Source organism: Echinops telfairi, unplaced genomic scaffold, assembly GCF_000313985.2.
Source record: "Echinops telfairi isolate 266 unplaced genomic scaffold, ASM31398v2 ScPeMD7_7420;HRSCAF=8458, whole genome shotgun sequence".
NCBI lineage: Eukaryota > Metazoa > Chordata > Mammalia > Afrosoricida > Tenrecidae > Echinops > Echinops telfairi.
In genome coordinates this window covers 28,597,429-28,609,038 of record NW_022111320.1, presented here as the reverse complement: position 1 = coordinate 28,609,038, position 11,610 = coordinate 28,597,429, and the positions used below count along the sequence as shown (strand labels likewise).

Genomic DNA, 11,610 nt, shown 5'->3' with positions numbered 1-11,610 from the left:
CTTACCATATTTTTTACCAGAATATTGAATATCATTGCCATAACGACTAATAAAAAAATTAAAACACCCAAAAACATTTTTTGGTAAAAATTCTGATCCTATTGAACAGAACCTGTGATCATGATTTTTAACTTAAGGGTTTGCTCAAGAGAAGCACTGATGAATAAATACATGTTAAAAAAAACCAAGCAAACAGGTAAGCTTTCTCTAAAATAGCAAACACTAAAATATACAACACATTATCATTTTCAAGCCACGTTTATACATATCATCTTTTAAGTTGCCTAACTGCATCCACTAAATTTTTACCATACACAGTGAACAAGTACAAGTATTATTAAAATCAGTAGCAAGAAATGAATTATTTAAAGATACATCTAGAAAGTTTTATTATCCCTGTTTTTGACGTTCTGAACTCATCTTGTAGTAACCCAGTAGATGGCATTTGCTAAAAAAAATTTAATCTCGACTCACTCACGCACTGCCATAGAGTAGATTCCAATTCACAGTGACACCATAGAATAGGATATGTCCTAGTAGGTTTCCAAAACTGGAAATCTTTATGAGATCACTTGCTATCGATTTGACTGAAGAATGGACATTTTTTAATCATATATTTGTAATCTATCTATTTACAATGCCTCTGGTATGAAGAAAAAAAGAGAAAAGTTATGGTGAAATACCAATAGTTCAATTTTGTAGGCATTTTATTATCCATAAAATGTCTGCTGCCTCGAAGGACTTTGGGCCTCCATGCAAGTACTCCCTCAATGCAAGAACACTTTGTTCTATTAAACTGGCATTCCATGATGCTCACCTTCCCTACACGATCGCTGAAGACAAAGCGGGTACCTAAGCAAATGTGGTCAAGAAAGCTGATGATAAACAAGTGGCCATCTAGCTAAGAAGCAACAAAGCCCACATGGAAGAAGCAGACCAGCCTGTGTTATCATGAGGTATCAATGGGATCATGTATCAGACACCAAAGAACCAAAAAATCATATCATTGTGAATGAGGGGGAGTGTGGAGTGGGGACCCAGAGCCCATCTGTGGGCAACTGGACATCCCCTTACAGAAGGGCCATGGGGAGGAGATGAACCAGTCAGGGTTCAGTGTAGCAACAATGACACATAAAACTTTCCTCTAGTTCTTTATTGCTCCCCCACCCCAGTATCATGATCCCAATTCTACCTTACAAATCTGGCTAGACCAGAGGATGTACACTGGTACAGATAGGAACTGGAAACACAGGGAAGTCAGGACAGATGATCCCTTCAAGACCAGTGATGAGAGTGGAGATACCTGGAGGGTGGAGGGAAGGTCGGGTAGAAAGGGGTAACCAATTAAAAGGATCTACGTATAGCCTCCTGCTTGGGGGGATGGACAACAGAAAAGTGGATGAAGGGAGACATCGGACAGTGTAAGACATGACAAAATAATAATAATTTATAAATTATCAAGGATTTATGGGGGTGGGGCAAGGAGGGAGGGGAAAAATGAGGAGCTGATATTAAGGGCTCAAGTAGAAAGCAAATGTTTTGGGAATGATGATGGCAACAAATGTACAAATGTGCTTGACACAATAGATGGATATATGGATTGTGTTAGGAGTTGTACGAGCCTCCAATAGAATGATTAAAAAAACGTTAATTTTTAAAAATCCCAAACAATAAAAAGCCAAACAACAACTCCCCCCGCCCCCCGCCAAAATGTCTGCTACCTCAAACTCTTTGACCTCTCACTCATAGTATAGTATAAAAATATTTTCAAAAGGGATGAAACAATGATATCTGTTCATCTTCTCACTGGGCTTTATTAAATCAGTGCTCCTTTCTTCCTCAGGTTAGAGCAAGCTTATGCATACTGCAGAGGGTCTACCCAATGTGTATACTCTGGAATTATTACCTGTTTGTAACCTATGGTTGCAGTTATAAATATTAAATAACTAGGTCCGATGTCAAAGTGCTCTTTTATTCCCCTCAGCGAATGGCTGTTTGTTGAAAGTAATTAAGATACTCTATCCTAGTAAGCCATTTATTTTTCATCTAGAATATTCAGCTCCTATGGGACAGATTTTGTTCTGAAAAGTCTAAAAATATTCTTTTTCATGGCAGAAATGCTAAGCCAAAACTCAACTGCTATTGAGAAATGACAAAAAAATACCTCTTCATATGCTAAATACATTATAAATAACTTTGGTACACAAATAATGTGAATTTTTAAAATGGAAAATATTTGTGACTAATGTTTATTGAGAGAAGCCTTCTTTATTTTTATTGAGAGAAGCCTTCTTTATTTTTTTTTTCCTTTTGTAAAGAGAGTGACAGTATTAAACATCACTTTTCCACATATAGAGTGTGACATTTTAATTTTGTTCCAAGTGATTTTTCTTTCTGTGTGACACTAGAGTTAGTAGACATGCCTTAATATTTAGTAATTACATAATGGTGATTTCATGGTTCGAGGTTAGGATAAAAGGTGGCTAGACAGAGCAGAAAAATCAATTTATTTTTCACTTTTGTTGGAAGACGAGAAGACAAAGAATACACAATAAGCATTTAGACCACATTAGAATTATGCCTCAACAATCGGTTACACATGAAGTTGAACCGCGCGCAACAGTGCTACATGTGGTGCTGTTGGTATTCAGCCGAAGAGTTACGTTCCAAATGATCTTGTTCTACCTCGTCCTTGTTTTGTTAACACAGAAAGAGTGTCGGACGCTTCTCTTGGCATCTCTAGACAAAGGTACTAAAAGGCAAGACCGCCCTTAGGCAAAATCATGGTATAGGTAAAATACATTAATTCCCTAACCTTTTTCAGTGAAAATTCTCACCTTAGATTCTCTCTACCTCCTGTCTCAAAGTTAGAGCCTCTGTTTTCCAGGGGACTCATACTATTTCCTGTGGCCCAAACCCCCTTTGATAATTTACCCACTCTATTTCAACTGCTTACTGAATCACCAATCAAGATCGTCTATCCTGACCTTTGGATCTTATTTTTCATTGCACATGTTCTATTACATGTTCACCCTTGCCTTTTTCATTTAGATACATGTTCCCATGCTGTTCCATTTGCCTAAACTCACCTTGACTTCTCATCTGTATCTGTGGTAATCCTATTTATTTGATCAAAGGCCTGTTCAGCTGAGCCTCCTCCATTGGCCTTTCATGATCACCCCCAGGCTTTTTTCTCCACATCTCATGCATATCACTCATATGACACTTACTACATATTGCTTTGTCTTATCATTATTTAGTTATTTCTGTATATGCCTAATCTCTAGTCACTGTGCTGGGTGCTTTATAGACACATATTTCACAACAAACCAATTAGGAAGGTATTGTTGTTTCATTTAACAGCTGAGGAAACTGATGCTCAAATGGGCTAAATATATCTATCTGATACATATTTAGCTGAAAGGCATCATTTGTTTGAGGCCATCCTTCTAGAAGTAACTGAACTAGGACTTTAAGTCAGGCCTGTCTGACTCTAAAACATACATTTTTTTTCATTCTGTGTGTTGCCACCTACTTCTGAGGGCCTATCCATCAAAGGAGGTGGAATGGGCCGAAGATAAAAGAAGATATCAGCTTTGGTTTTTATGATTATCAAATATGTATTCAACAAAGAGCTAGGTTTTACTGATGATCACTGTATATTCCAAACTACAAGTCATAGATGAACTACATTCCAGGCGGGATTAAGATACAATGTGATGGGAAAAAACCTTTTACCTCAAGGCACCCAAACAATTCTGGCATAAGAAGTGACTATTTAAAACAAAGTCTAGTTCAAGAAGGGCTAGATACCTTAGGCTTCTGAGCACTACTGGAAAATAGACACTAGGAAAAGAAGCATCCGCTGAAAAGTTTTATGTCATTATCTCATGATTCCAACAAAGAAGAGTAGCTTAGGGCCTGAGGAGGTGACTATCATGTTTAATCTCTTATGATCTAACAGTATCTTTGCCCACCTCAGCATACTTAGGGAAATAATACATGTGAATTTAAACTTGAATGTGGTCAGCTGCACACTAGCCTTCAGGCCCTATGTTAAGAAGACGACTCATTCGTATTTCAGTTCTATGCTGGGTTTGAGTAACTCACCAGAGACAATAGCAAAACCTCCTTTCTCCGTACCGAGCTGCTCAACGTGGAACACTATTTACTTTTCATGGAAATTGTTTTTCATGGTATTTCTTTTCCTCTACAAATGCCCTCAAAATTAAACCTGCATTTCCTCTCAAAGAATTTTAGTTTTATAGGACATTGCAAATAAAAATAATAATAATAATAAGCACAGGGAGAGTATATGCAATGCTTCATGCCATTTCCTCCAGTGGTAGCATCTTGCATTACACTCTCAAAGCCAGAAAATTCACATTGGTCGAATTCACTTTTAAATTCCAAGAATAAATGGACCCTGAGAAACAATGTAGCCTGCTTTAAATATCGTTCTACACTCCATTCCTGCTCATGAATGATGACCATGCTGACAATCTGCAAAATAAGAGGGTGGCATGTCCAGACGGTCACATAGACCAATGTCCTCATCGAGGAATGAAAAGAAGCTCACGGGAAGGTTTGGATTGGAATTCAATTCTGCCTCCATCTGACCTTAGGCGAGTCCCTTGACTTCTCCAAGCGTTAGCATTTTCGTCTATTTAAAAGGAGGGATTGTTTCACCTGCCTATTTCATAGGGTTGTTTTGAGGATAATTATCGCCTGTGAATTAGTATTCATAAAGTGTTTATTTTTTTCTGAAACCACTACCACATGACAGAAGTGTGGTTTTTCAGTGACGTTGTTATTCTCAGACACAAATAAAACAATCTCCTTATTAACTCAATGGCCTTGAATGTCTATCATGTATAAATGGCCTTCACATTCCACCTCTCTTAGTAGGATAACCTCACTCACTGCCAAGTCAATGTCAACTCATAGCAGCCCTGTAGGACAGGGCAGAACTGCCACTGTGAATTTCCGAGACTGTAACTCTTGATGAGAGTAGAAAATCCCGTCTTTCTCCTGAGGGGCTGATGATGATTTCGATCACAGTCCAACATGTAACAACTACAGCAGTAGGGCTCCTCTCTGAGTAAGGTAGCCAATGGTTATAGCTTGGAAAATCACTCTATGACTCATCACTTATATACGTTGAGGCACATGTTCTATTTTAAAGTAAGTGGTTTTTTTTTAACATTTTCTTCTAATGGATGAAATACATTTCAGGTAGCCTTTGCTTTTATCCTTACTGCAATATCCATTATTACTTTTTAAAAATATATATATGATGGATTATACAATAAGTGTTTTGGGCAATAGTGAGAAATTATAAGGGTACTATATTAGACAGCAGATACTTTATGAAGGAGGAATAATGGCACCATCCAAGCTACATTGCTCATTTGCCTGGATATATAATATAAATTCCAAAAATATTTAGTAAATATGTCAGTCGTGGCAGTAAGAGTAGGTAATATATAGGATAAAATGAACTTAATTCATTGTATGTAGAGATAAAATTCTTTGTATGTACTGAATGGTTTGGATACCACCATAAAAATATAAGATCTGTTTTTTTCCTCTCCTCACTACACACAGGCTGGGATGGCTCTGACCTATGACCCCACAGCCGCCATACAGAATGGGTAAGTAGACCACATCGTATGTATTCTAACTTATATCTTGGTTATCTTAATACTGCAGAAATTTTCAAATTTGTCTTTAAACAAAAATTATAAACCAAACATTTCTCACCATTGTATTTTTCTCTTTTCTCATAACTGACTGCATACATAGCACCTCTCATTCTTACACACTTCAGTTCGCCTTTCTCTGTGCATCTCTGTTCTGTGCCTGTTTTTTCTCATTCTTGCTCACAGTTGCTCTCTCTATTTCTTTCACTCTCTCTGAGAAAGAGTAAGGAATAGGTTTTTGAGAGAGAACAAAGATACAGCTGGCCTAAAAGAATTATCTATAGTTCTCTAGGGCAAGTGGCCTACCCTTGCTAATAATTCTATTGTCTAACTTTCAGTAATTTTTAGAATGTGCTTTGGTTAATTTCTACATCCATCAATTATTATTATTATTTTACTTTTTAATTCCGGAGATCAAAGGAAGGCTAATCCAAGTCAAGTTAGTAATTTAGTTGATTGTATCTTAATTGTTTGAAAATCAAGAAATCTATGTCCCTTACTTAGAACAAGTCACATACCCTTAAATTTGAAAAATAGGATGATTAGACTATAACACATGGCATACATTAAGGTCTTGATATCTTTGGTTGAATCTTTCTTCCTACTTGCCAATCATTTTGCATTGCTTTGTGTACCTGGCCAAAGAGAGAATCAGACTTTAGATAATTGGTCATTTTTATTTTTTCTAGTCTTTAATCTTAGATCTACCTGTGGCTTTCAGTTGACTGTCTGAAAGTCTTACTAAAGGATTGGACAACATGCAGGCCTTATTGAAGACGTCATCAAAAGGAGTAGAAGGCATATAACTATTTTAGGTTTTGGTGCTGTCATTTAATAAAAATCTGTGAGATACTGAAAATGTTTCCACAATGTCACGTACTTTTGTACTACCACCACTAGTCTGTCTGTTTGTCACACTATTGTTTGCTCTGTGTTGCTGGAATGCGAGGCATTGTGTCACTGGTATTTCAAATACCAAGAGGGGCATCTCTGGTGATCAGGTTTCAGTGGAGCCTCCAGACTAAGAAAGAAATGGTGGACTACTACTCAATAATGGATGACAAACATCTCATCAGTGTCAATGGAACGGTAGTTGACATAGTACCAGAAGATGAGCCCCTCTGGTTGAAAGATACTGAAAATGAGGCTGGACAAGAGATGCCTTCTCAAAGTAGGATCAACCTGCAGGCCACGGACAGAATAAAGCTTTGAGTACTTTCGTATGAGAATAAACAGCTGTAAGCATCCACTAATAATTGGAATATGAAATGTACAAAGTATAAATCTAGGAAAATTGGAAATTGTAGAAAATGAAATGCAACACATAAAATTCATATCCTAGGAGCAATAGCTCAAACAGACTGGTACTGGCCATTTTTAATCATATGATCCATGTCTAAAAGGAGCTGAAGAGGAATGGTATCACGTTTATGGTTAAAACAAGCAATAGAAGAACTATTCTGTAGTAAAATATTGTCAGTGATAAAGTAATACCCATATGCCAGAAGGAAGACCAGTTAATACAACTAGTATTCTAATTTTCTCTCCAACCATTAATGCAAAGAGGAGGAAATTGAATATTTTTAGAACTTCTGCAGTCTAAACTTGATCAACCATGTCATCTGGATTCATTGATAATTGCTGTGATCAGAATGGCAAGAACAAAAAAGGATCCACTGAAACCAAATTCACCGCCATGAAGTCAATGCTGACTCATAGACCCCCGCTGTGGGTTTCCAGGGCTGTAGCTGTTTACAGGAGTAGAAAGCCCAGTCTTTCTCTCACAGAGCTGTAGATGGTTTTGAACTGCTGACCATGCAGATTGCAGTGTATTGAGTAACCACTACACAACCAGGGCTCAGCAGTTGGAAAATATGGCCAATTGATAAAAATTATGCTGGAGATCACATGATAGAATTTTGCAAGTTCACTGACTTACTCAATAAAAATACCTATTTCTGACATGAATGGAAAATTTTCATACATGTGGACATGAAAGATGGAATACACAAGAATCAAATTACCGTAATCTGCGTAAAGAGACTACAGAGAAACTCAGTGTCATCGATCAGAAAAAGGTTTGTGGCCAACCCCAAAACAGATCATCAATTGCTCATCACTTGCAAGTTCAAGTTGAAGCTGAAAAATGTTAAAACAAGTACACAAGAGACAAAAAATGACCTTGAATATCTATATTCCACCTGGATTTAAACATCATCCCATGAATAGATTTGACATCAAAAACATCATATGGAAGAAAGTGAAAAATCAATAAAAAAGAAAGAGAAGAAAGATAATCCCAAGATATATGTTAGAAGAGACTCTGAAATTTGCTTTTGAATGTAAATTAGTTAAAAACAGGAAATTTCCAATAGTACCTCTAAAGTCAAGGCAAAGTATTGTAATGTAAAGTATTAGTGTACAAAGATGCATCTGGCTGCCAGGCCTGATGATTCTAAGAGATTCATATCTGTTCCCATTCCAAAGAAGAGTGATCCCGAGGTGTCAATGGATCACGTATCAGGAGACAAAACAAACAAACAATCACACTGATGCGAACCAGGAGGGTTGGAGTGGAGACCCAAAGCCCCATTGTAGACAATTGGACAGCGCCTCACAGAGGGTCACAAGGAAGGAATGAGTCAGCCAGGGTGCAGTATTGCATCATGAAACACACAACATTCCTCTAGTTCTTTAATGTTTTCTCCCCCCACTGCTGACCCCATCATGACCCAGGTCAACCTTACAAATCTGACTAGACCGGAGTATGTACACTGGTACAGATAAGAGCCCTCAACACATGCAATTCAGGACAGAAACCCTCAGGAACAGTAATGGGAGTAGCAATACCATGAGGGTAGGGAGAAAGTGGAGGGAGAAGAGGGAGAAATGGGGAACTAATCTTAATGATCAACATATAACACACACACATACCCAGGGATGAACAACAGAAACATTGGTGGTGTGAGACAGCGGACAGTGTTAAGATATGAAAATAACAATAATTTATAATTTATTAAGGGTTCACCAGGGCAAGAAGGTGTGGGAGGGAGGGGAAAAAAAGGAGCTGATACCAAGGGCTCAGGTAGAAAGAAAATGCTTTGAAAATGATGATGGCAATTTATGTACAAATGGGATTGATATAATAGATGTATGGATTATTATAAGAGCTGTAAGAGCCCTCAATAAAATTATTTTTTAATTGAGAAAATCTAATTGAAAAAACAAAACAAGATCTCTACCCTTTCCTAGATGCGGATTCTGCTTCCCTAGTTGTTCCTCTGTCCATGATCCCGTCCGCTCACCACACCCTTCTCCCCACCTCCTTCTTCCCCCACTACCTTCCAGGGCCATTGGCCCCAGTGCCTTTTCCCTGGGCTTCCCTCCCATGATTCAACCCATATAATTAGGCAAACCATCCATGTCTTAGTCTGAACAATAAGAAAACATATGGTTGAAGAAAGAAAATGATGAGAGAAAGAAAGAAAAAGGAAAAAATAAAACCCTTCATAGGTCCAGATCTGTTTGCTGGTTCTCATGAGACCGTCCAGGGGCTGCCCCTCCTAGCTCAAAGTCCATTCTTGGGGCTCCTCAGGGGCTAGAGCAACACCAAGCCAGTGGAGAGGAAGCACTAAGAGGGGGAAGAAGGGGGAAAGGGATGGTGGGGCAGGAGGAGGCAAAAGGAAACAGAGCTCTAGGAAGCAAAGGCATGGATAGGGAGATTAACAGAGGTGTGCACTTATATAAATATGCAAATCCATAACAATAGCGGTATTGGGCCTATGTACATATATTTATAAGGAAATACACTGAAGCTGCAGAAGGGCCTGGGGCCTTGGCTCATACCTTCTCTCAAAACAAGAATGCTTCATTCTAACAAATTGGCATTCTGTGATGCTCACACATCCCCTCCCTACACATTGCTGAAGACAAATGGGTGCATAAGCAGACGTGGTGAAGACAGAGGATGATGCCTGGCTATGAAAAGATATAGTGTCTGGGATCTTAAAGGCTTGAAGTTAAACAAGTGGCCATCCAACAGTGAAGCATCAAGCCCACATGGAAGAAGCACACCAGCCGGTGTGATTGTGAGGTGTCATCAAGACTGGGCAACAGGCATCAGAAGACCCACAATAAACAGTAAACAAACAAGCAAAAAGGCATTGGTGAGAATGAACGGGGGTTGGAGCGGAGATCCAAAGCCCATCTTTGAACAATGGAACACCTCCCCACAGAGGGGTCGCAGGGAGGGGTTGGGTCAATCAGGGTGCAGTGGAGCACTAATGGGTCACACAATATACGTCTGATCCCTTGAGGCCGCCTCACCCCACAACCCCACCCCGTTTTCATGACCCCAGTGCTGCTTCCCAATATAGACTTGATAAGGGCATGTCCATAGGTTTAGGCAAGAGATAAAACTCACAACACATGGAACCCAGGAAGAGGAGTGGGAATAGAGATAATAAAAGGGTAGGGGGAGGGGGGGAAGGGGGAAAAGTGGAGATGGAGGGGGCCACCGATCACAATGAATGATACGTAATCACACACCCCTATCCAGGGGCAAGAACAACAGAAACCAGAGAGGAAGGGAGACAGCAGTCATTGTGAGATTTGAAAATAATTAACAATCTATAATCTATCAATTGGCCACGAGGGTTGGTGGGCAGGGAGGAGGGAGGAGGGAGGGGGAAAAAGAGGAGCTGATCCCAAGGGCTCAATGGAAAGTAAATGTCCAAAAAAGAATGATGGAATATATGTGTCAGATACAATTGATGCATGGATTGTAACAAGAGTTATAAGACCCCCCCAAAATAATTACTAAAAAAAAGAAAGAAAAATAACAACAAAACCAAAAAAACAAAGAGTGGTCCAATGGAATATGAATATTATCAAATAATATCATTAATATAACAACCAAGTAAAATTTTGTTGAAAATAATTTTTTAAATGGTTGCAGGAGTACATTTATAGGGAGCTGACAGAAATTCTAATAGAATTCAGATGAGGATTTTGAACAAGGGATGTCATTGCTCATGTCACATGGATCTTGGCTGAAAGACGAGAATATCTGAAAGATGTTTACTGGTGCTTTAGTGACTTTTCAAAAGTATTCAACTGTGTTGATCATAATAAATTATGGGTAGGATTTTGAAGAATGAGAATTCCAGAATACTCAATTCTGCTCAGGCTGAACCTGTATGTAGACGAAGTCATTGTTATTTGAGCAAAATTAAGGAATACTGTGTAATATAGAATGGTGTGCATCAGGATTGTACCCTTTCATGATACTTAACAATCTGTGTGCTGAACTAATAAATACAGAAGCTGGACTATATGAAGGAAAAAAGTGGTGTCAGGATTGGAAGCAGACTCAACAACAACCTTTGATGTGCAGATAATATGCCTTACTTGCTGAGCCAGTAAGACTTGAAGTGCTTTCTAATGAAGATAGATGCAGAATTTTTCAACAAAAATCTAGCCAACAGACATCAGTAAAATATTTTTTTAAGCCTTTAAGAACCCAGATGCTATATCACTTAATAGCCAGACACCATTAGCTTTCTTTAACACATTTGCTTATTGTGTTAGTCTGGGTACTTTAGAGAAACAAATCCACAGAAACTCAGGTATAAGAGAGAATGTTATATAAAGGTTAAGTGTACATCAAGAAAACATCCCAACCCTGTGCTGCTCAAGCCCACAAGTCCAACATTAACCCATATATCCAACACCAAGCCACAAAGTCCTCCTCCATCTCACAAAACACATCTATGACGCCAACTGCAGGAGGAAAGCCAAATCAGTGAATGTGTAAGCATCTCAGCGCTGGTAAGGGTCTCCACATGGCTGCTCCAGCACCCAGGGCTGCATTGGGATAGGTCCATGCGGCTTCTCCTTGGGGATGTCT

General features: G+C 38.8%; 1 protein-coding gene across 6 annotated transcripts in view; it reads left to right on the top strand.

Annotated features, from left to right (window-relative positions):
* RBMS3 (RNA binding motif single stranded interacting protein 3) overlaps positions 1–11,610 on the top strand; it is an 889,171-nt gene that overhangs the window by 737,686 nt on the left and 139,875 nt on the right. For all 6 annotated transcript variants that reach the window (XM_045297515.1, XM_045297514.1, XM_045297513.1 and 3 more), the window contains one exon: positions 5,608–5,654. In XM_045297515.1, coding sequence (XP_045153450.1) covers positions 5,608–5,654 — 47 coding nt within the window. The remainder of the gene's footprint in view (positions 1–5,607; positions 5,655–11,610) is intronic.